The sequence below is a fragment of the Vipera berus genome (genome assembly GCF_964194415.1).
Source record: "Vipera berus genome assembly, chromosome: 2".
NCBI classification, from domain to species: domain Eukaryota; kingdom Metazoa; phylum Chordata; class Lepidosauria; order Squamata; family Viperidae; genus Vipera; species Vipera berus.
Genome location: NC_138203.1, coordinates 188,363,730 through 188,389,281, shown reverse-complemented (window position 1 = coordinate 188,389,281; position 25,552 = coordinate 188,363,730). Strand labels below are relative to the sequence as shown.

At 40.5% G+C, this 25,552-nt stretch overlaps 2 protein-coding genes across 2 annotated transcripts in view; one reads left to right on the top strand and one right to left on the bottom strand.

Moving 5' to 3' along the window:
* Positions 1-1,112, top strand: part of LOC308662339 (rho GTPase-activating protein 7-like) — a 115,925-nt gene extending 114,813 nt beyond the window's left edge. The window contains exon 15 of the mRNA XM_081318023.1: positions 376-1,112. The gene's annotated coding sequence lies outside the window, so the exon portion shown is untranslated. The remainder of the gene's footprint in view (positions 1-375) is intronic.
* Positions 78-25,552, bottom strand: RARS1 (arginyl-tRNA synthetase 1). Its single transcript, XM_081318025.1, has 15 exons — positions 25,474-25,552; positions 23,719-23,853; positions 20,882-21,076; positions 18,278-18,389; positions 13,850-13,950; positions 12,900-13,021; positions 12,473-12,593; positions 10,830-10,959; positions 9,774-9,878; positions 7,138-7,316; positions 6,591-6,700; positions 3,803-3,908; positions 2,802-2,974; positions 1,123-1,370; positions 78-284 (listed from the first exon to the last, which is right to left on the bottom strand). Exons 1-15 carry the CDS (start codon positions 25,516-25,518, stop codon positions 175-177), a joined length of 1,992 nt encoding a protein of 663 aa, XP_081174151.1. The 5' UTR covers positions 25,519-25,552; the 3' UTR covers positions 78-174.

The following is a 25,552-nucleotide window of genomic DNA, read 5'->3' as shown; positions in this document are numbered from 1 at the left end:
TTGTGGCTGAAAAGATATCTAACTTGCTGAAAGAGAATTGTAAGCATTTCTGGCACAGTAAGAAAGAGAACATCCAATCTGATCATCTGTTATTTTTATTAAGTTCTAGCCCTGGCAAGGAAAGAAGAAACTGTTTATCCTTTGCCTCGAACAGTTTTTTAAAAGTAATTTTAATCACATTTTTTGGACAGGCTTGATTCCCAAGATATCAAAACCTTTGGCCATCACAGCAGCTGTTGCTTCACACAGGAGCATTCGCCACATGTTCACATTCACTATTTCACCTAGATACAAAAGAGACACAGCACAAAAATAACAGATAAATATTAGATGCAGGCCTTTTGAAAATTAATACCTGTTTTGCCTCTTTTACAGATTCAGTATCATCATTATCCAGGCAGTTATAATCAGTTCCTGTCAATCTATCACATATCAAGTTTATGAACAGGCATTATACAGGTAGTCCTTTGAATGGTCATTTAGTGGCCAAAGTTACAGCAGCACTAAAAAAAGTGACTTATGACCGGTGCAGCATCCCCATAGTCATGTGATCAAAATCCAAGTGCTTGGCAACTGCCATATATTTATGACAATTGCAGTGTCTCGGGGTCATGTGATTTCCTCTTGCAACCTTCTGACAAGCTACGTCACTGAGGAAACCAGATTCACTTAACAACTGTGTTACTAACCACTGCAGTGGTTCTCTTAACTGTGGCAAGAAAGGTTGTAAATATTTAACTATTTCATTTAGCAACAGAAACTTCAGATTCAGTTGTGGTTGTAAGTTGAGGACTATTTTTGTGATGATTCTGTTCAAACTTTTGCATCCGTAAGAGATCCAATACAGCTATAATTTAAGTTCAGCAGTCTATCTGACCATGTTTTTACTTTGCAATCGCAGCAGGGTTTTACTTCAAAGGATTAGTCATTTTATTTGCCATATTTTCTAGCCTTTTTTAAAATAGAAAATTAAAAATATATTTAGCACAAAAGTCTTGTAGGGTCTTTCAATCCAACAAGGTTTGAAAGGGAAGATTTCATATATCTTACTGAGTTGTCAATACTTTGGGGTTTTAATAATCTTCAAACAACACTTTATTTCAAAATACTAAGGTAACTCACCAGTTTGTCTATCTTTTTCCACACAATAACAGTTATCATAGAATTCAGTAAATGTGGTGGCTAGCTCATAGAGGTAGTCACAGAGAGTGTGCAGTAAAAGGTCATCTAAGCACTTTTGGATGATCTCAGGAAACCTCAAAATGCATTTGCCTAGTTTCCATTCTTTTTCATGATCCAGTATTATCTCGGTTGTTCTAGCTGCCTTTTGTAATTTATCCTCACTGATATTAGCCAGTCTTGCTATAGATCTGTCACAGAAATAAACCTTAGATTAGATGCCAAAGGATCACACATCTTTATCCGGACTCCCACCCAAAAGTTTATGCGACACAAGAACAAAGATGTACCAAAATTACTGACTTATCCCAAATGGATGGCTAGCTATTATGCATTATTTTGACAATATTGTTAGAAATACTACTTCTTAAAATACAGAATTACATCTTGAAAGATGTCCTGTAGGAGAAGGGGGGTGGGGGGCATGGAGTGAAAAGAAGGATCAGCCTAGATAACCACAAGTGAAATATCCCTTAAATATCCCCTGTTGACCCTTAGCTAACTCCAACCAGGTGCTGATCTTAATTGTGAGTATCCCTATGCATAGGCTTCGGGCAATAAATCAGTTTAACTTTCACAAGTGGAGCTGATCTGAATCAATGTAAAACAAAAGCTACATCAGCCACTGATTTAGGCTTCAATTGCTCTATAAAAATAACTGGGAGTAAGGTATCAAGCGACCTCACCTGAATCATCTTGAGTTCTTATGCAAGCTCTAATTAATACATATGAAAAAAAAAACCCTTTAAGTTACACATTCTTCTTAGCCTGTACCAAGTGAACAGCAAAAGGCATATTTGATTGAAGGAGGTCCCAGCAGGTTCAATACAGGCCTCAGCAGCTCTTCCCTACTGAATCCCAATCACTGCAGAACCGTAATATCTATTTTCACTCCAATCACTATGCATGCCATGCGTGTGTCCAAGATTACCTTATCAAATTACTAAGTCTTGCCCTAAAAGCAAAATACATTGCTGAATGGGCTGTATGTTGCTTTTAATGCTTAAAGTCTTAAAGTTACAATGTTTATGTTAATTTTTTCTGGCTCCTTTGGGCATTAAAATAATTATTGATGTACGTCCATAGCTATAGATAGTGAAAGCAAGCATGTTAAACATACTGACAACTGAATGCCATTTTCATACTTAATAAATTATCAAGTTTAGCACATATCAGCATAGCCTCAGTGTTCTGAAACTGATTAGCTCACAGGTCTGCAACCCGCGGCTCCGGAGCCGCATGCGGCTCTTTCAGCCGTCTCCTGCAGCTCCCAGTCCTCTGCCATGTGCAGTCCAAAAAAAAAAAAAAGCGGGACTAAAAAATTTCGACCAATCAATTCAAATATGCAGGGTAGGTGCATATCTCGCCTTGGCTCCACTCTTCAATCAAACCCTGTTCTGCGCATGTGTGCATGTACGCACATGTGCACACATTTTTTTGCGACTCCCAATTTTTCCTTTTGTGAGGGAACCGGTTCCGAGTGGCTCTTTCACTGTTTCAGGTTGCTGACCCCTGGATTAGCTAAAGATTTAGCTAAAATGTAGAGCAAGGCATTGTCCCACATTATATAGTATCATATATTATAACCTGAAAAATAAAAGAACTTGGAATACTATCCCTACCTGATTCGAGTGAAGGCATAAAGTAAATAAGCAGCAGTATTTCCTCTATCATCAAGCATCTTATCAAAAGAGAAAATATAATCATTTATTCTGTGATGAGACAGGTCTGCATATTTAATGCAGCCAAAGGCAACTGACGTCTGGGCTGCCTTTAATTCTTCAGCTGTAAGAACCTGTTAAGACAAATAAAATGAATGAATGAATGAGTTTATTTAATTACCATCAATGACCAGAAAGATAAAAGACACAAAGCACTGAACAAATACAAAAATAATAATAATAGTGTATCAGCCATATACAACTATAAAGGTTTGAAAAGATTAGATAAAACATATTGCTTCCAAAAACGGTAAAGCAGCATACAATGACACCTCATAAATGAACAATCTTTTATCATTTCCAGCTACTATTTGGAGACATGGTTGCTCAAAGATTGCAATCTCAAAGTTTTCAACACAATTTAACTCAACTCTACAAGTAGCTTTAAAAAGTTCTCTAAAACGACTGAATGACATTGGCATAAGTTCTATTTATATAGGCAAAGAACCTGAGGTCACCAATGAAAGTTACAGTTACCATTCAAGCATTTCTTAGCAATGAAATTACCTCCCCTCCCAATACAATCAATACGAAAGTGATCCCATCTATTCTTCATTTTATGTTGTTTTGCCATCTGCTGGAAAGCTGAGATAATACAAGAGTTTGCAGACCAGGCAAAAATTACCGTAATCTTTGAATGTATGAATTCCCCAAGAGTATCTCAGTAGATCTTACTCTATTCCCTACCCATTTAAACATCAATAATAGCTTTAAGCACTATAAAACAGTATCCAAGATGGGACATCTCAGTACAATGTTGATTGCTAACCAAAAAAACATGCCAAAACATAAAAGTAAATTAAAACAAAAGGAAATAAAGTGTACGACATGCTGCTTCATAAAAGCAAGATAGCAGAAGAAACAAAATTACGTTGGATTCAAGAAAAAAAGGAATTCATTACCTTATCTCTTTCTTTTTCCTTCAGTTTATCCATTGATCGCTTCAGTCCTTCTTCAAGAAGATCCATCAGTCGTACTGTGTCTCCAGAACGTGTTTTGAACTTTTTTCTTATAGCAGAGTGAAAATTATTACTTTCCGAAATGGCATGTCATTTTAAATAAAAGTTACATTCCAAATGTAAACATATGCTGCCTTCATAGCATGAAAGTGACATCCCAAAACAGACAACTCTGTGTATCCATGGTGACAGGTGTATATATATTTTTTAAAAGGATGAATTTTAAAGAATCTAAATTTTATTTGAATGTAAGTACCTAGACTCAAACTAAGAGGATTAATTAAAGCTGAACTTTAGTTTGAACACAGGAAGATTATAATATAATTAATTTTGGAAAGGAGCACTTTTTCCCCCCAATTGTTACAATTTTATCTTAATGAGGTATACTAGAAATCAAACTCTCCCTGCACTCCTAAAAAGATAAGCCTTATTGTTATATATTTATAATTTATTATTATTGTTATAAATAATAACTTCATTTTAGGTATGAGAAAATGCTTTTTCTCCAGCGACTGGTCTAGCTATTTCAAGCATTGCATTGGTAGTTTTCCAGAAGTTAGCAATAGCATGAGCACTTATATACTGTTTCACAGCCCTAAGCAGTTTACAGAGTCAGGCTATTGCCCCCAACAATCTGGGTCCTCATTTTACCGACCTCGGAAGGATGGAAGGCTGAGTCAACCTTGAGCCGGTGAGACTCGAACTCCTGCATTCTAATACTGCATTCTAATGACTGTGTCACTATGGCTCCAAGTTAATCCTGTGAAAGCAATTGCTGATGCTTTAGACAAAACAAACTTGTTTTAGGCCAGGATCAGTAGGGTCCAAAGGAAGAATGGAATCTTCAGAAGTGTTCCATTTGCCCTCTGGACCATACTGATCCTCATCCAAAACTTTCTGGAGTGTTCCATTCCTGAAACAGTAGGTTTTACATATTCACATTTCATTTCATTGACTGAAGTGTAATAAAATTACATTTAATTAATTATTGTGGTTAGTCCTCATATAATTTATAGTTTAAATTTTAAGCCACCACATGAGGCCCCACAATCTCCAAACAAGATAGGCAGCAAATAAATTTAACAAATAAATAAATAAAAAATTTAAAAAATATGACTGAAATAAAGATTAATTCAATAGCAACATGAAAGGGCTCCACATACAAAGGTTTTGGGGCCTCATGTGGCTCTGCATGCCTCAGATGGTGAATCCCTAATTAATGGGCATAATTCAAATCTAAAATAGAATAAAAGAAAGAAGTGACAAGAGTTAATAATAAATATCTGGATGGGGGGAAAAGAGAAAAAAATATTTCCAAATGAAAAAAAATACTTCCTGAATATTACTTAACCTGTTATTTTAATTAATGCAGGTTTGATTAATATTTATAAAATTGTGTTGATGGATGCAGAAGATTCTTATTTCCAACACAATGTATTTACAACATGCAGATCAAAAAAGAGATGTCTATGCAGGTTTTCTTGCACTATACACTAATGCAGTGATGGTGAACCTTTTTAGAGACTGAGTGCCCAAACTGCAACCCAAAACCCACTTATGTACTGTCAGGTGCCGGGGGGGCATGGCCCATTGGGTGGGTGTGGCTGCGGTGGTAATGGCAGACTGGGTGGGACTAAAAAGTTCAATCAATCAATTCCAACTTTGCATGATCGTTTTTCCCCGCGAGAAGTTAAAATTGATTGATCGATTGAACCTCTTTTTTTTTTGCACATGGCGGTGGAGGCCTAAAGCGAAAACGTTTTATAAAACCCAGCTGAAGGCCTAGGACTGGGGAGAGGGTGCGCGTGCCCACAGAGAGGGCTCTGCGTGCCACCTGTGGCAGGTGTGCCATAGGTTCGCCACCACAGCACTAATGTATAAATTCAGTGTTACAGCTCAAAGTAAAGCTGCAGAATGTACAACCAAACATCATTCTAATAATCCTGCAAGAATAATATACTTTAAAAAACAAAGCAAAATAAATGTCACAATTGAATTGGTGCTAGAACTGTTCAGAAATACAAAAAAGTCAATTTGGGTACTACAAAACTTTTTTTCAAAGGAAAGTCTTACACAGGGGTGTAATCCTGTGGGGTGTCAAACTACCAGCCCGTGGGCCGGATGCGTCATCCGGAGGCCACGCCAACCCCATTGCCGGCAATGGAAAAATAGTCCCAATACGTCTCATGGCATCATGTGACATTACGAGTTTGACATGTCTGATCTAGACTGATATTGGCCTCATTTCCAGGCATTAGCTTAAAACCAATTCAGAAAAAGTAGCAACTTCAAAAGCATCCAATTCAAAAAAATTTGATCTAAACAGTTTATTTCCTAAAACTGCCTGTAAGGTGAATATTGCATGGTCCAAATCTCTATTGAATTAATCTTTCTTAAATGAGGATATCAATTCCTCCAGTGAGATTAACAATGGAACTTAGCTTAAGGCATACTGAAGCAGAGTAAATTTAGTGTAGTGGTTAAGGCAATAGGCTAGAAACAATTAGGTTTTGAGTTCTAATCCTACCTTAAGCATGACACTTAACTGGATGATCTCAGTCATTCTGTCTCAGACAGAGGATGAAACTAATGGCAAACTATTTCTGAAATTGTTGGCAAGAAAACTACAAGGACTTGTCCAGATAGTCACGAAGTGTCAAGACAGAGCCAAGGTACATACACATTCACAGACACTCACACACATACCCAAGAAAATACGTTGTAAACCTACTTGTCTTCTCCCAACACCACTCCAAAAGGAGCATGAATTACTTTGGTCACTTTGGGGTCATACCAGCCAATCATCTGAGCTGCTGCAAATATTGTTTGTAAGTGAACAGACTGCAAAACAAAGTAGGATTGAAGTTGGAATTGTTAATTACGATGTCATATAATTTAAAGTTTAAATTTTAAACCACTACACGAGGCTCCAAACTCTCTATTAAAGGCTGTGCCTTGGTTCAGAGAAAGCAATGGGAGCAACTGTCCTGAAAACCAAGGAAGGAACTGGGCTCCCAGGAGGGTTCAATACTCAAAATAATCCTTTTGTTCAACATTAATCAGTTAAGTATAACTGGTTGTATTTTGTGTTTCTCCATAAATTTAATGGGCTGTTGATGTCAGTGGGTAAAAACAACAGACAAAAAAACCCAGTTACAGGAACTAATGATATGGGAGGGGGTATTAAATGAATGGTACATCTAGATCTGCTGTGGATCACATCAATGTCCACAAGCAAAACGTTTTACAAACTGACAACACAGGATGGAGAAGCTCACCTGCCCACTGTCTACCACATATATTATATAATGAGCTTTTTCTTCAAAAATCCTCTGTTTTATTGCTGCCAAGTCTGATGTATCATATGTGAAACCCCCATCAGACTTCACAATTGTCAAAGGAACAGAACATCCTGGAACAAATACAATCTTCCGGCCATCATCCACTTGTACAACCCCTAAAGATGGAAAATACATCATTGGTAACCATGCAAAAACAGATGGAAAATTATATTGAAGTTTGAGAAGCATTTTTTTTTCAAAATGTACAAATGAAAACCAGTTCAACAAAGATTTACAAACAGAACTTGTCATAAAGCCACATTCCAAGCCAAGCAAACAGGCATACAAAATGGGAGTCAAAAGTTTAGAAATTCTACATCTGCCCATTCCAACGCAGCAATGGTAATTACCTCTTGAGATGGGCTTAACTTCTGATTTCAGAGACTGATTAAAGGAGGGAAAACAAAATATCCAGTTGCATTACATTTTTAAAAAGAATCAGAGGACAATGTAGCAAAATGGTTTTGAACTCTCATCCTGCTCTCACATAAGGCTTTGCTCCAAATGTAATCAAGAACAATTTATTTGATTATGTTCCCAAATGTAACATCTCTTACTTTCTATTTTGAGTCGACTGATTTAATTTGTGGTTTTCAGCAATCAGAAACCTATAGATCTTATTATTAATAATTCACAAAAGAATCATTCACTATTAAATATTTCCAGATTATAAATTTAGCCTTCCTAATACAACAAATTCTGTTAGTGGAAGCCATATATCTAAAACATAGGAAGCAATGATATTATTAGTTACTAGACTCCAGTTAAGGGACGCGGTGGCTCAGTGGGTTAGGACGCTGAGGTTGTTGATCAGAAGGTCGGCAGCTTGGTGGGTCGAATCCCGAGTGCCGCGTAGCAGAGTGAGCACGTTACTCGTCCCAGCTTCTGCCAACCTAGCAGTTCAAAAGCACGTAAAAATGCAAGTAGAAAAATAGGGACCACTCCGGTGGGAAGGTAACAGCGTTCCGTGCGCCTTTGGCGTCTAGTCATGCCGGCCACATGACCATGGAGACGTCCTCGGACAAGCGCTGGCTCTTCGGCTTTGAAACGGAGATGAGCACCGGCCCCTAGAGTCGGAAACGACTAGCACGCATGTGCGGGGGAACCTTTACCTTTACCTTTAGACTCCAGTTAAATGTAAGAAGAAGCAACAAAAAAACCAGTTGTTTAGTTCAAAAAGAGATGGAACACAATGAAAGAATTATGGAAAACAACTTCTATTAGCCTTCAGTACTTTAAAGCATGTAATTTAAAAGCTAACCTTTCTCACTGTGTGTTGAATTTAGGTGGTCTAGATTAAGGTATCAAGAGTTAATCATGGCACTGAGCTATACATGGCCATCTTAATGGTTAAGGATTTTAAGAGATGGAATGGCAACAACTGGAAATTGTTAGAAACTAGCAACACTTCAAATAGATAAGGACATGTTGTCTGAAGATAGAAGATTCTCATATCAACTGTGTGTCCCAAATAATACTGGCTCATCGTGCATGATATATTTTCATCTATTATGGAAATTTATTAACTAGGATACAAAAAGGAACCAATCAGAAGTCAAAGTTCCTACCCAATTTTACTACCAGCAAGCTGCAATGTAATGCTTTCTTTCCAGGCCAGAGGATATAAAGTAGTAATCTCCATATTTTGGAGCTACCCAACTGAAGGGTAAACTGGAAATAACACAACACAGAACATTGAAGAATATCTATCTCGAAAATTACCAATCAAGAGCCTCCATATGATCACCCATGCATCAACCCATTCTTTTACCTGTCTGAACTTCACTTTGTACTAGCTATTCAAAATGCACATGTACAAATGGTTGTCTTAATTAAAGAATATTATGCTTTTCTTTTGCTTCTTGTATCACTGAACTTACATATGGCTATATATTTATTGCAAAAAATATTGCATGGTATTTGGTGTCAACCTGATATCTGGCTTGTCGCAATTTCTCTATGAAAACATGCTACAAAGCAGTTTTGATCATCTTGCTATGTGTCAGGGTAAAATCAATTAAATAAAGTTGTATATTACTGCTCCAAACCCATGACAACTGAAAGAAAAATGAAGTAATTTTGAATTTCAGGCTAATGGCACCTAGTTAAGTTTACTGATTAGGTATAAATAAATATACATAAATACGGGTACTTACGTATTAATTATAAAACAGCAAGTGGAAATTTTCAAACTGTACATTTTTTTAAAATATAGACATACTTTATTATTATTATTATTATTATTATTTATTAAATTTTATACCGCCCTTCTCCTGAAGGACTCAGGGCGGTGAACAGGGCATATCTTAAAACTACAAAAATACAAAAGTTAAAAAAGAATTAAATTATTGCCCACAATAAAAACAATAATATATATATATAAATATTAAAACCCTAAGTGATTCCCCATCAGGCCAGGCCAGCTTGTTCAAATAAATGGGTCTTTAACCCGCGTTTTTATTAAAACGTTTTTAATAAAAGCAAACTTTCCTGAAGGTCTGAAACGTATAATGTATTATCATTTTAAACATATTCCAGCTATTTAACTCCCAATTACAATACAGATGTGTTACCTCGTTCTTCAAGCTCCTTCACAATTCCATGCATCCTATCTTGGTAGTATGATTCTCCTCGGTCTATGATGGAAACATCCAAGCAGTCATAGATCTTTTGGAATTCTGATCAAGAGGAGGAGGAACAAAAAATCTAAGCATATAGCAGTGAAGAATTTGAGATGCTTAAGTTGAAAATATATAGTGATTAGAATAATACAACAGCATATTATCTGGAAAACAAGATATGTTAAAAGGTTGGGTTCACCTTGAAATTGACCAAGACCTTTATCCTCAGTTTAAAGAACAGAAATAACTAATGGTATCCTCTCCTCTCATAGGTTAATTCCAAGTGGCTTAATGAACCTTCAGGTAAACAAGACTGAAGCTGACTTTTGGTTTTTATCAGTATTCAATGTAGGTTAATAATTTCCAGTATTATGTTAACTGGAAGTTGAGTCATGGGATAAGCAGCATCCGAGGATAAGCAGCAAAATGTTTCAAACCAAAAAGGAAAGAAGTTCAGTTGCTATGGCTCAACTTCCAGACAACTCCACCTGGATAACCGAGAATTTTCATCGACATAAAACACGCTGTTAAGCATTTAGAAAGGTAAGCAAGAGAAAAACTGAAAATCTCACACACTTGACTGCCAGATTTCTACAAATAAAATTGTATAATAAAAAAATAAGCTAGGCCTTAAAATCAACTATGATTTTTCCTATGCAAATCCCTGTAGAGTGATAAATCCCTAAATTGTTGCTGAAAAACAAACAGTAGACAGAAATCTCTGTTTTAGGACATACTTTATGGAGGCGACTCCCTCCCTTTTTTTCCTACATGCTGTAATGTATCAATTGTTAGGAGATCCCAAAACACTGGAAAGTTTGATATTACAGACTGGATCTTGGTCTCACAAAACAGCAACCTCTCAAAATTTTCCACCATAAATGGTACATTCAATATTCTTGTGCTTCAGCAATGCTCTACAAAAATAATTTCAACCATTTATAAAAAAAAGTTTTCTAAGAAAATGCTCAAAAGTAGCCCAAGACAAACACATGTTTCAAAAATCACCTTTTCGGGATACATCACAAATGAGGTTCCAAGCTTTAATGATGTCTGGACTTTTGCTCTGCAACAGGACCACACAGTGGTATGCATGCTTCTTAAATTCTTCCTCGGTGTCAAACCTTCTTTTTGATTCCTAGGTTAAGAACATAAAGATGCTATGAAATAATATCTAATGTGCATTAAATGGAATCCAATCAAAGTATTCATAACAACATTAATGTTCAGATGAGGTAAAAAGGGCAATATTCATTAAATTTTAAATTAATAAACACAACTATATCAATCGCAATTCAGCAATTGTAACTGTTTTTTCTTAGCATGTTAGTGTATATAAAAGACTATTTAATATATGGAGAAATTAAACACACTATTTGTTGCAGCTCTCATGCTGAAGCAAAAATGAGAATCCTCACTCACCTACTGTACATAAGTTTACTATATATGAATCTATCTATGGAAAATATCCTGTGTTATTAATCTGCAGAATTCCCAAATGTGTGTGGCTTGCTGGCATGATGGATTTTCTTCTTTAAAGAAGTAGAGAATGACAATCTACTCTCACTGGAATTAAAATCCTCCCCCAATATATTTAGAAGTGGTGCAGGTTTTTAAGCAATCTAAATGCATCTAATTTGAAAGAGTTGAATTAGTCTCTGAAAATATCTGCAGCTGTGCAGACATTGTATTTTCAAGCTCCCCGGCTCAATGATTATTTGTGTTTGGGTAATAGGTGGCAAAATCCTCTGTATTCAGGGACAGTTTCTTCAGGAGTGGAAAGACCACTCTTGCTTTTAATCCTGAACCCATCATGCAAGGATACAATAATCTGTCTCTGGATTCATTCCATCAATACCCTTTTGATCAAAAATGTTTATATAGTCTACTGATCTAGGGAGGAGTTTTCAAGTTTACTACCTCACCCTGCTGGCTCCTACAATCTCCAGAAAAAGGCTTATCAGTGACATTAACAATTATTTGACTGAATTTTTTTTGGTCAGGCAAATTAGTTATTTCAGATTATCATTTTTCAACAACAACACACATGTAGATGATGACTGTACCTGCAGTTTCTCCTATTGGATTGAAATAACTCGTTCATCTTTAAACATACTATTTTTCCTCTAATTAAGAATAGCAACTAATAAAGCTCTGAATAAGCATTTGCAATATTACTTGCCGCAACACTGATTCTCATGTAATGGTCCATACCACAGGTCTGCAAACCGTGGCTCCAGAGCCGCATGCGGCTCTTTCAGCCGTCTCCTGCGGCTCCCAGTCCTCTGCCATGTGCAGTCCAAAAAAAAAAAACAACAGTGAGACTAAAAAAGTTCAACCAATCAATTCAGATATGCAGGGTAGGTGCATATCTCGCCTTGGCTCCACGCACATGCACACACATTTTTTGCGGCTCCCAGTTTTTCCTTTTGTGAGGGAACCGGTTCCGAGTGGCTCTTTCACTGTTTCAGGTTGCTGACCCCTGGTCTATACTGATTCCTTTCAATTTAAAAAGATTCTTACAAAAATAATCTATTATAAGGAATAATGCAAGAAAAAGAAAACCAAATATACTGTTTCAGTACTGTGTAAAACATCAAGCATTTTCTAAGCAATTATAGTAACAGGAACAAATGCTGTGGATACCATACCTTATAAAAAGCTTGGAGGTCTCCTATGGGTGGAGAAACAGTGAGGTAATCTGGAAATTTATCTTGCAGATGAGCAATAAGCATCCCAAACTGGGTGCCCCAATCTCCCAAATGATTCAATCTGGATAAAAGAAAAATAAACCAAGTGTAAAGTACAGGTAATCTTTACATAGGGAAACATTATTTCAGTTAATCTAATTAAAATGGTGCATCCAGAGTTGTCCTAAAAATACTGTGCCAGGTAAATACCTGCCATGATATTTCCAGTGGGCTTATTGCTTAATTAACACAATTCTTTGCAAGTCAGAGGAGTTCTAGCATGTAGTGTCATATAAAGTTAGTGAAAATAAAGTTTGGCTGCTTCACAGAGAGAAGCACTGTATCTCTAAGTACCTTATGAATATGCCCATAATTATACATGACTTACCTTAGAACATCATGCCCCATGAATTCAAAAAGACGGCACATGCTGTCCCCAATTATAGTTGATCTCAGATGTCCAACATGCATCTCTTTTGCAATATTTGGGGAAGAGAAATCAATCACCACCTTTTTATATGGAATAATGAATGAAAAAAAATGTTTAAAAGTTTAGAATACAATTGGTGTAATATATATTTTAACTGTATTATGAAATCCAGCTATTGTGAGTGAAGAATCAACGTAACTATATACCACTCTATATGTTTACAAGAAGCTATAGAATACAAACATACATACATACATACATGCATCCTTTCATCTGTGGAGCCCATGTATACACTAACCAGACAATATACAAAACCCGTTTGGTATAGTGGTTAAGGTGCTAGCCTAGAAACCAGGAGACTGAGTTCTAGTGTTGCCTTGGAAATAAACGCTGGCTGAGTGATGTTGGGCCAATTGTCCTCTCTCAGCCCAACTCCTTCCATAGGGTTGTTGTTGTGGGGAAAATGGGGGGAAGGAAGAGCATTATTTATGTTTGCCACCTTGATTTATCTATACAAAAAGGTGGGATAAGAATCGAACAAATAAATGAAATAAATACTGTATGTTCAGGCTCTATGCAAATTCTTTGTGTTTTGTACAAATGTTTCTTTTAAAGTCAGATAACTAATTTCTATAATTAAAAGGACAGAATTTTTGGAAGCTTGTATTATTAATCTGGATCAAAATCTAAAGACGGTCACAGGTATTCTTCTATGCTTAAAAGCATGAGCTGGTTTTTCTGTCACTAGCTCTCCTTCCTGGAATATTGTGAAAGACCTGTTTCAATGTTATGAAAGAGTTTGTACAGAGGCTGAAAAAAAGGCTACACATAAAAAAAAAAATCCTTTTTGGCAAAGCCACCAGCGCTCATCAAGCAAGATAAGATACCAACAGCCATTTACTGTTCACCTTTTTTCTTTCACCAGCAGCAGGTGGTTGAACTCCATTCATTAGCATGCTACTCAGCTGTCTGGATACAAAATCCTTCTTCAAGTGTACATTGATGAAACCTTTACAGTCATCAAAATTAAAATGGTCATTGAGAAAATTTACATATCATTTTCTTTACAAAGAAAATACTTTGTGGCAGATTAGCATATTTGTAGACAATGTAGCAGATTAGTATAATATTTGTAATCACAATACAAATCTTCAACACGATAGAAAGTTTATGTCAAAAAAGCTACACATACTTACACCAGGTAGAAACACTCTTTATTAACAGACTTACTCAATAATTAGTTTTGGGGAGGAAGAAGCGTGGTCAGCAAGTGCCAGAACATGATACTGTCAAATTAATTTTATTATAATATACACTGCTAGCAAATTCTGTTTCTACTTACCGTATATACTTGAGTATAAGCCGAATTTTTCAGCCCACTTTTTGGGCTGAAAAACTCCACTTCGGCTTATACTCCAGTCAACAAAAAAAAAGAACTGTCCGTTCGTTCGGAACAGGCTGCTGAGAGAAGCTGCCTCGCCTGCTGCGCCCCCAACAACCGCCGCTGCCGCTTTCCCCCCCCCATCGCTCACCCGCTGCCCCCGAAAATGCAGCTGCCGCTTTCCCCCCCCATCGCTCACCCGCTGCCCCCGAAAATGCCGCTGCCGCTTTCCCCCCCATCGCTCACCCGTGCTTTCCCCCCCATCGCTCACCCGTGCTTTCCCCCCCATCGCTCACCCGTGCTTTCCCCCCCCATCGCTCACCCGTGCTTTCCCCCCCCATCGCTCACCCGTGCTTTCCCTCCCCATCGCTCACCCGTGCTTTCCCCCCCCATCGCTCACCCGTGCTTTCCCTCCCCATCGCTCACCCGTGCTTTCCCCCCCCATCGCTCACCCGTGCTTTCCCCCCCCATCGCTCACCCGTGCTTTCTCTCCCCATCGCTCACCCGTGCTTCCCCCCCCATCGCTCACCCGTGCTTTCTCTCCCCATCGCTCACCCGTGCTTTCCCCCCCCATCGCTCACCCGTGCTTTCTCTCCCCATCGCTCACCCGTGCCGCCCCGAAAATGCCGCTGCCGCTCGCCCGCTTCCTCGCCCGGGGACCAGCACCAGCCAGCCAGCCCGCCGGCGAGAAGCCCGGCCCGGAGGTGAGGGGAGGGAGCGGAGTCGCTCACCCGTGCTTTCCCCCCCCCCATCGCTCACCCGTGCTTTCTCTCCCCATCAAAGATCCTTGGAAGTAATGGTTGGAAAAGTTTGCAAGTCTTTGGGAAAGTTCAAGAAGTGAAAGGAATACCCTCCTCTTGAAAGACCAGATAAGGCAGACAGGGAGATGAAGAGTTCAACCGAGTTTCCTCTTTTGTTCAGGCATCTGCACCCGCTGCTTTTAAACTCGCCTGGCGCTGCAACGGCACCCGTTTTCCCCGGCGAGTTTTCCCTACCTGGCCCCTGCAGAATCGCGGCGGCGCCCCCGGAGAAGCCTACCCCGAGGCTGCGGCCGATTTTTCCTTCTCCTAGACTCTGCCGCCCAGAGCGTTGTTTCTCCCCCTCGTGCGTGCATGGGATGAGGCGAGAAACCAACAGCCTGCGTCCGTCTCTCTTTATGTATATTTCTGTATATATCTTATCTCGGGATCTAGACCTTTCGAAGGAGAAGGGGCGGCTGGAGTTCGTGAGTTGCTGTGGGACCCAAGGGTTGGGGGAAGAGAGATGGGAGGGAAAAGGGGAGAAACCTGCCGCTGGCTAGTTCTTTGTCTGATCGGGGAGCCTGAACAAAAGAGGAAACTCGGTTGAACTCTTCATCTCCCTGTCTGCCTTATCTGGCTTTTTGAAACGCACCACTGGCTGCTCCGTCCAGAAGCCCAGATTCGGGAGGGCTGCTTGGCTTCCACTTGAGCCCATCTATGTCCGCGGGCCCCCCCCCCCACTACCCCTAGACCTCCGCCGCCGGCGGAGGCTGGATCCGCGCTCCGCAGCGGCAGGGCGCGGATCCAGCAGAAAGAAGCAGGCAGGCAAGGCACGGAGATCCGGAGACCTGCTGATGATTGGGGAGGTTTGGGCACCTCCCCAAACCTCAGCAGGTCTTCGGATCTCCGTGCCTTGCCTGCCTGCTTCTTTCTGCTGGATCCGCGCCCTGCCGCCGGCAGAGGCTTGTGGAGCACGGATCCAGCCTCCGCCGGCATGCAGGCAAATCCTGCTAAAGGGCTTTCCCCCCCCCACACTGGATCCGCGCTCCGCAAGCCTCTGCCGGCGGCAGGGCGCGGATCCAGCAGAAAGAAGCAGGCAGGCAAGGCACGGAGATCCGAAGACCTGCCGAGGTTTGGGGAGGTGCCCAAACCTCCCCAATCATCAGCAGGTCTCCGGATCTCCGTGCCTTGCCTGCCTGCTTCTTTCTGCTGGATCCGCGCCCTGCCGCTGCGGAGCGCGGATCCAGCCTCCGCCGGCGGCGGAGGTCTAGGGGTAGTGGGGGGGGGGCCCGCGGACATAGATGGGCTCAAGTGGAAGCCAAGCAGCCCTCCCGAATCTGGGCTTCTGGACGGAGCAGCCGGTGGTGCGTTTCAAAAAGCCAGATAAGGCAGACAGGGAGATGAAGAGTTCAACCGAGTTTCCTCTTTTGTTCAGGCTCCCCGATCAGACAAAGAACTAGCCAGCGGCAGGTTTCTCCCCTTTTCCCTCCCATCTCTCTTCCCCCAACCCTTGGGTCCCACAGCAACTCACGAACTCCAGCCGCCCCTTCTCCTTCGAAAGGTCTAGATCCCGAGATAAGATATATACAGAAATATACATAAAGAGAGACGGACGCAGGCTGTTGGTTTCTCGCCTCATCCCATGCACGCACGAGGGGGAGAAACAACGCTCTGGGCGGCAGAGTCTAGGAGAAGGAAAAATCGGCCGCAGCCTCGGGGTAGGCTTCTCCGGGGGCGCCGCCGCGATTCTGCAGGGGCCAGGTAGGGAAAACTCGCCGGGGAAAACGGGTGCCGTTGCAGCGCCAGGCGAGTTTAAAAGCAGCGGGTGCAGATGCCTGAACAAAAGAGGAAACTCGGTTGAACTCTTCATCTCCCTGTCTGCCTTATCTGGTCTTTCAAGAGGAGGGTATTCCTTTCACTTCTTGAACTTTCCCAAAGACTTGCAAACTTTTCCAACCATTACTTCCAAGGATCTTTGATGGGGAGAGAAAGCACGGGTGAGCGATGGGGGGGGGAAAGCACGGGTGAGCGACTCCGCTCCCTCCCCTCACCTCCGGGCCGGGCTTCTCGCCGGCGGGCTGGCTGGCTGGTGCTGGTCCCCGGGCGAGGAAGCGAGCAAGCGGGCGAGCGGCAGCGGCATTTTCGGGGCGGCACGGGTGAGCGATGGGGAGAGAAAGCACGGGTGAGCGATGGGGGGGGAAAGCACGGGTGAGCGATGGGGAGAGAAAGCACGGGTGAGCGATGGGGGGGGAAGCACGGGTGAGCGATGGGGAGAGAAAGCACGGGTGAGCGATGGGGGGGAAAGCACGGGTGAGCGATGGGGGGGGAAAGCACGGGTGAGCGATGGGGAGAGAAAGCACGGGTGAGCGATGGGGGGGGAAGCACGGGTGAGCGATGGGGAGAGAAAGCACGGGTGAGCGATGGGGGGGGAAAGCACGGGTGAGCGATGGGGGGGGAAAGCACGGGTGAGCGATGGGGAGAGAAAGCACGGGTGAGCGATGGGGGGGGAAAGCACGGGTGAGCGATGGGGGGGGAAAGCACGGGTGAGCGATGGGGGGGGAAAGCACGGGTGAGCGATCGGGGGGGAAAGCACGGGTGAGCGATGGGGGGGGAAAGCACGGGTGAGCGATGGGGAGAGAAAGCACGGGTGAGCAAAAGAAGCAGGCAGGCAAGGCACGGAGATCCGGAGACCTGCTGACGTTTGGGGAGGTTTGGGGAGGTGCGCGCGCACCTCCCCAAATCTCCCCAAACTTCGGCAGGTCTCCGGACGGCGGCGGCTTGGGAGAGGTGCGCGCGATCCTGGAAGCACCGAAGCCTCGGCCGCGCGCAAGTCCTCGGTAAGTTCCGGGCGGTCACTTGCTTCGCGTCTCCTGAGGGAAGGGGGGGCGACTGGAGCGGGCGTGTTTCCTCGCCTGCTGGGCGCCGCGATTTGCCCAGGGAACGCGCGGGCCCCGAATGGCAGCGTGGAACGAGGAAGCGGACAGCCAGGGCTTCCCCGAGAGCCGCGGCCACACAGGGTATTCCTGTGTATTCAGGCTTGCAAAATGGCGGATCGAGCCTCTGCTGGCGGCGGAGGCTTGCAGAACGGCGGATCGGCTTATACTCGAGTCACGAACTTTTTCCAGTTTTTGGGGGTGAAAATGGGGGTCTCGGCTTATACTCGAGTCGGCTTATACTCAAGTATATACGGTATATTAAAGACAGAGTAACTGTACCAGGACCAGCGATTTCAATTTTCTCAATACATTCATTGTCTGGAACATTTCTGGCAATCTTGTCAGCAATGTCTTTTGGGCTTACTTTTTGCTCCTTAGTCTTGAGCAGTATCTGAAAATAAGGAAAGGAATCAGTGTAATTGCTTACTGACTGGAAACGCAGTCAGGCACACAATGCCATGGTCAATATTCTACAGATTCATCATTTAACCCGCTTTGACAAAGATAATAGGTATTACTTTATAAAAAAACCTACTTGGAATCCACAAGTTAAAAAATGCCCCAGTATGTTAATTTAGATAAGAGAATATATGTATTAAAGGAAATAGAGATGAAGTGTTTGTTATAACAATTTGGAGATTTGTAATAATATGCATTGTCTGAAATGAACTATTGTAACCCAGACACCACGTTGCTTTTTAAAGATACTATTGTAATATTGGAAAACTAATAAAAAAAATGCCCCAAACATCAAATTGTTATTCAAGGACATAGTCATTTATACATACTTTTAAAAGTCTGGAGCTGAGCAAATAACTCTGATTCTATTTTGATATATCTAAACCAGATCAGTTCAGGTTAGAAAAACCTGATTTAATTTCTTATAAAACATTACAAAAGTTGTACCCATGTGGGTGAATATATTAGGAACTTCCCAGTTCGTGGGGCAATTTGGCTTGTGGCACATTGACCAAAAGGGTTGATTATTGTGTCTTTAGAATTAGTAGGGAAACTGCATATGGCATAACTACAATGGAGAGCGGTAATGTCCTCTTTCTTATTTTACCAAAAATCATTCTATATCATTTGGTTGATCAAAACTGGTATCTATAGGCCCAAATGGTAAAAGCTAAAGGACATGGAAATAAATAATAAAGAGGATGAATTAAATGAAGAAAATAAAAGTATCCTTCACTAATTATATTATTCTTGCATCATGAATAATAAAATCATTTACTTTGCACACAAGCACATCAACAGGCTTCTGCTTATACCACATATTTAAAACAGATTTTTTTAATGCAGATATGCGTTAAAAAAACAATTCCCATTATTTTTGGCTCTCTAAATCACCCACTTTTCCTATATTCTGTCATTTTGTTCCTACCTGTTCAGAGTATCTTTCCTCCTAATTATATTAATTCAGAAAGAGTTTCCTTGAACTCATCCCTATTATCATCACTTGAATGTTAATATGCAATTACCTCCAAACATCTTCTTTTGCATGACATAAAAATCCTAGATAATATTACATGTTATATGAGAAAATGGCTGAGAAAATATCTACACACCTTTCCATCCTGGACATAAACTGCTTCAACATCTCCCCTCAGGAGGCCGCTATAAGGCATTGCATGCCAAAACAACCAGACATAAAGATAGTTTCCCCCCATGCCATCACTCTGCTAAACACTAACTTCCACAGCACTGTCTTACGCCTAAACATATTTACCCATGTAGGAGGGCTGTATTGCTATTACACTTCTCATCTTCTTCATCTTTATCTTCTCATCTTTCCTACTATTGGTAGTACTATCCCTTTCCTATTGGTATCTTATGATTTATCACTTATGATCTATTCTATTCTATTCTATTCTATTCTATTCTATTCTATTCTATTCTATTCTATTCTATTCTATTCTATTCTATTCCATTCCATTCCATTCCATTCCATTCCATTCCATCCATCCCATGTGTATTTTCTTATACAATATGTTTAGGCCCTTGTATTCAAAATCAAACCTGCCCCTTCATTTTCCTGTATGCATTAATCAATTATACAAGACCAGACTACTTTTACTCAAATCTATTATACCTTTTACTTGGCCCTACTTTCATTTCTTTTCATTCATGCATGCATGCATGTTCTTCACTATTTATTCTTCTTGCATTTCAAGATACAACCTCTCATACTATTTGAAAGAGTAAGAGATGAGAATGAGCATTAAGAGAGAGTGATGTGGTGTTTCCTTGGTTGTGTAATTATGGAAAGATTTACAATGTATGGTGTGGTTATATCACAACTATGTTGGTAAGAAATGTCAGTATACATGTACTTTTGTATGCTGACAAACCTATGATATTGGCTAAGAACCTGAGTTGTTTTCTTGTCCTTTCAACACTTTTGCTTTCCTTTCAGCTTATATTATTACTAAGTTTTCTGCTTTAAATTGCACAAGAAAAGAAGATGTAGGAATAGTTAAAATAAATATATTTATTATTATTAATTTATTAATTTAATTTATATACCGCCCTTCTCCCTATGCAAACCGCTTGACAGATCCCACTGAAATATTTCTTTTTTTGGCTATATAATTACCAAACCAAATTCTGATAAGTCCTGAAGTCCAAAACAACATCACTATACAGTGCCACTCACATTACTACACTTTCTCCATTTAATATTTTTCAAGTTGTTTACAAAGCATTGCCACAGTTCAAGTTTAATAACATATGGCAGGTCTGTGGAAAAAGAACTAATAAAAGCAGATCATTTGTCTAACTGGACACTCAAATTACAGCATGGTAGTATGTTGTCATAATCTTATCTGTTTTGAGATGCAGCAGTAAAGAGCTATGAAAAGTACACACACTATCAATTACCTGAGATATGCTCATAGCACTGTTACACTGGTAATCACCAAATCTGGACTGTTGACTTGGTGTTACTGCCAATGGTGGGTTTTCTAAATCAGGATATGCAGCTTTGATAGCTGCCTTAAAAATTTCTTGAATCCTGTGATTGATATTAATCATGCCTTTGAATGATTTTTCTCTATGTCGTTCCACGTGAAGGCTCTAAATAGGAATAAAAAATAAAATTACTTAACAATGAATTCAAATAGATAAGAATACATGTTCCATGGAGCTAAGAATTCAAAATGCAATTTAAAAGTATAAACATAAGAAAGTCCTATTTATTAATTTCCCATCTTTTCAAATTAGAATTCCACAAATGTTTTGAATTAGATGGTCATGTATATATGCATTTCTGTCTGAATTAGAAAGAATGAAAAAGTTCAATTGCTACTTGATGTGTCACACCTCTTAAAGACAATCCTGATAAATCTGGATGTTTGTCCATATCTAGTTCTATCCAACTCGGTGTGTATGTGCACGTGCATATACGTGCAAACTGTCCCCCTTTTATTTGACAAAAACCTTATACTGTAAGTGCATTTCCAGAATAGCAACATACAGTGAATATTAAAAAAAAAATCTACCCAGACACCCCTGTTACAATGCCAGGTTTTTGAGATGTAAAAAAATCAGACCAAGATAAATCACTTCAGAATTTTTTTCATCCTTAATATAGCGGTACAATTCAATTAAAAAACAAACTGAAACCTTTGGGGAGGGGATAACAATAAAAAACATACAATAACGTACATGGTTGCATAAGTGTGTTCACCCTCTTATAAGTAGGGACGTAGCTGTGTTCAGAATTAACCAATAACATTCAAATAGCACCTCTGATGAAGCATATATAAAGTTGAGCTGTTCTATTAGGATGTTTCTGACATTTACTCAGTTGCCTCTTTCAGCAAAAGCCATGGTCTGCAAAGAACTTAGAAAGCATCTAAGGCAGACATGTCAAACTCGTGATGTCACATGACGTTGTGCGACGTATTGGAACTTTGTCCCCACTGCTGGTAATGGGGTGGGCACAGTTTTGTCGTGATGCGTCCACCCCATGGGCTGGCAGTTTGACACCCCTGATCTAAGGGATCTCATTGCTGGAAGGTATCAGTCAGGGGAAGGGCACAAAAAATTTCCAAGGCATTGGCTATACGATGGAACACAATCATCAACAAGTGGAAAAAATATGGCACAACTGTGACATTACCAAGAACTGGATGCCTCTCCAAAATTGATGAAAAAAGAACACTGGTCCGAGAAGCTACCAAGAGGCCTAGAGCAACTGCAAAATTTCTGGCAAGTACTGGTTGTATACCACATGTGACAATAATCTCCTATATTCTGCATATATCTGGGCTGTTAGGTAGGGTGGTAAGATGGAAAAATATCTTAAGCCCGGCTACATTTTGCCAAAACCTATATGAAGTCTGACTAAAGCATGTGGGGAAATGTATTATGGTCTGATGACATCTGATGGCCATAATTCCAAAAAGTATGTTTGGCACAAAAACAACATTGTGCATCACCAAATATAGCCTCTACTACAGGGGTGTCAAACTGCCAGCCCACGGGCCGGACGCGTCATCTGGAAGCTGCGCCCACCCCATTGCTGGGATTGGCAAAACCATCCCGATACGTTGCGCGATGTCACGAGTTTGACATGTCTGTTCTACTACAATGAAAAATGGAGGTGGCAGCATTATGCTCTGGGGCTGCTTTTCTTTAGCTAGAACTGGGGTTTTAATCAAGGTGGAAGAAATTATGAGCAGTTCCAAATATCTGTCAATTTTGGCATAAAATCTTCAGGTCTCTGCTAAAAGGCTGAGATGAAGAGGAATTTCATCTTTCAACATGATAATGACACACAGCACACCTCCAAATGAACAAAAGAATGGCTTCACCAGAAGATGATCAAAGTTTTGGATTAGCCCAGCCAGAGCCCTGTCCTGTATCCAATTGAAAATCTAAAGAGGACTGTGCACAGGAGATGCCTCGCAATCTGACAGATTTGGAGTGCTTTTTGCAAGGAAGAGTGGACAAAGATTCCCAAGGCAAGATGTGCCATGCTGATAGGCTCCTACCCCCAAAGACTGAATGTTGTCTTAAATTCAAAAGGTGCTTCAACAAAGTATCAGTTTAAGGCTGTACATCTTTATGCAGCCACATTATTATAGTTCTTTTTCCCCCTAAAAGTTTTCAGTTTGTTTTTCAATTGAATTACACAGCATATATGTTATATTAAAGGTAGAAAAAGTTCTGAAGTGATTTATCTTGATCTGATTTTTTACATCGCAAAAAGCTGGCATTTAAACAGGGGTGTGTAGACTTTTTATATCCACTGTACATGGAGAGAGAGAGAAAATTCCTTGGAGTTCTGGAACTGTAGGTTTTTCCACTGCAACTCTTTTCCCACAACCGTTCTGCTTTTATTTTCTCTTCTGGATGTGGTGCTTGTATTCAGTGGCTCTCAATTTTGTCCCAATTTAATTAAACCTTTCGTATCTTTAAACAAACAAACAAAAAAACACAGAGAGCAGACTTGATGGGACCACTGGGTCTTTTTCTGCCATTGGTTTTTTATGTTACTACTGTGCGCTAAACACTTCCAGTTGCAATGTCTACTATTTTCAATTTATTAAGTATTGACACAGTGATCCCTCTAGTTCTGGAAACCGATCCAGCAGCTTAGAAGCACACGTGCTCATGATTTTCATAAAAATAAAAGTGATTCTTTCAGATCTGTAGAAATGTCCATCTTCCTTATTCACAATGCTTGCTGTCCAAAAAGTTCAAAACCATACCTTTTGTAGGATATTTAAGCGGTATTTTAATTTTGCATTTTCTTCCCGCAATTCTTCCAAAGTTGGTGAAGCTCCCAAGCATCCATAGTTTTTCAAATGATCTACTTCAGCAGTTAAAAACTTGATTTCTCTTTCCTAAAAATTAACAATGATTTTTTTAAATACTAGTTTATTTCCTACAATTGAATAAGTGATACCATTCTTACCGGTATTTCATCATCTATGGAACGCTAAATACATTAGGAAAGCATACAGTAAATTAATATTGCTGAGTTCAGTCATCTATTAATCTTTTATCTTTTTATATCCTCAGGTTTTAAATATCAATCTATACTAAGCCTACTGAAGGAATAAATGGCTTTCCGAAGTAGGTTTCTGATATTAAAATGTGCAATTTTTAATCAAGCTTTCATGTCACAAATTATGGAAATAACTAATCTTCTCTTATTGATGTAGTGAAAAATATAAGAAAATGTGAGTGCACTGATGTGTTTGAAAAAATAAATACAATGGCCAAATGGCAAAGAAAGAAGCTGCTAACAACTGTCACCTTAATGTGAAAAGGTCATTGCGAGAGATGTCTTAACATGTCATAACTTTTCTCATTTCATTTTTATAGTGTTTATTTTATTAAATGTATAAGCTGCTATCCATCTCATTATTTTTTCAGTCTTGATAGGCATTATTTTGGCTTCCTTGGTGACTGCTGGAAAGGCAAAAATTTATATGTAATATTTTATTGCTTCGATAGAAAAAAACAAAACGAGAAAACCAAAACGTGAAAGAGGGGGAAAACGTTTTATTCGAAAGAGAAAATCATGCCATTCAGTTTATGATAATCAAACGTAGAATAATTTAACTTCTGGCATCCTTTCCTTTGCTGTCAGGGAAACGCCCACCTTACCACAGATTGGGGAAAAGTAAGGACAAATTGACAGGTGTGTCACACTTTTAGTTTTTACCACACACCTTTTCCCCGAAAGAACTAAATCCGTCCCATAAAAGAGCTAGCTTATTCAATGTTTGGGGCCGTAAATATCAGGGATGTGATCAGCAGAATTCACACCTAAGTGGAAGTTGTAAAAGATGTCTAGGAAGAGGGGAAGAGGACAGAAAGATGAAGCTCAAAGATAAAAGAGGGGAGATGGGATTCCTCGGGAAGCTTTCTTTTTCCCAATTAGGAGGGTAACTTTTTTGCCACTGACCAAATGGCAACATTTAAAATGCTTTAACTAAAGCCCGTCTTCGCTATTCCCCACTGACTAAGCCAGGGGTAGGCAACCTCGGCTCTTTTATGACTCATGGACTTCAACTCCCAGAATTCCTGAGCCAGCCATGCTGGCTCAGGAATTCTGGGAGTTGAAGTCCATGAGTCATAAAAGAGCCGAGGTTCCCTACTTGCAGAACGGAGTCGAGCGGGGGAGCAAAGAGCTGCGCTCCCTGCTCAGTCCTCTGCATTGGAAAATCCATCTGACAGCCGCGCGAAGAATATTAAAAAGAAACGCATCGTTTCTGACAAGGCCGAAGGGAGACTCTGAAGAGACAAAGGCGAAAAGCCCAACGCTTTCCCGCGAAAGCTCCAGCCCTTGCCACGCGTCCGCAGCGGGAAGCCCAGCAACCGCCTGAGAGGAAAAAAAGGGCTCCGGCGCTTCTACAGAAGAAGAGCCAGGACCGTCCCGGCTGCCTCTTCTTCCAAGCTGCCCCCCCTTTTCTTCCCCGAAACCGCGCCCGACCCACCCTGGGGAAACCTCTGACCTGCCGCTCCAGCCGCTCTATCCATTCCGTCGCGGGCATTGCCATTCTCGCGAGCCACAAGTTTAGCCGCTGCCGGAAC

What these genes read in the sequence shown, in the direction of transcription:
- RARS1 (XM_081318025.1), bottom strand. Translation starts at nt 25,518, where the DNA reads ATGGCAATGCCCGCGACGGAATGGATAGAGCGGCTGGAGCGGCAG. An exon ending in AATTGAAATCGCTGGTCCTG is followed by an intron (nt 13,951 to 18,277) that starts GTACAGTTACTC and finishes ATGACTGTAAAG; the next exon opens with GTTTCATCAATGTACACTTG. An exon ending in GGAAAAAGATAGACAAACTG is followed by an intron (nt 285 to 1,122) that starts GTGAGTTACCTT and finishes TTTTGTATCTAG; the next exon opens with GTGAAATAGTGAATGTGAAC.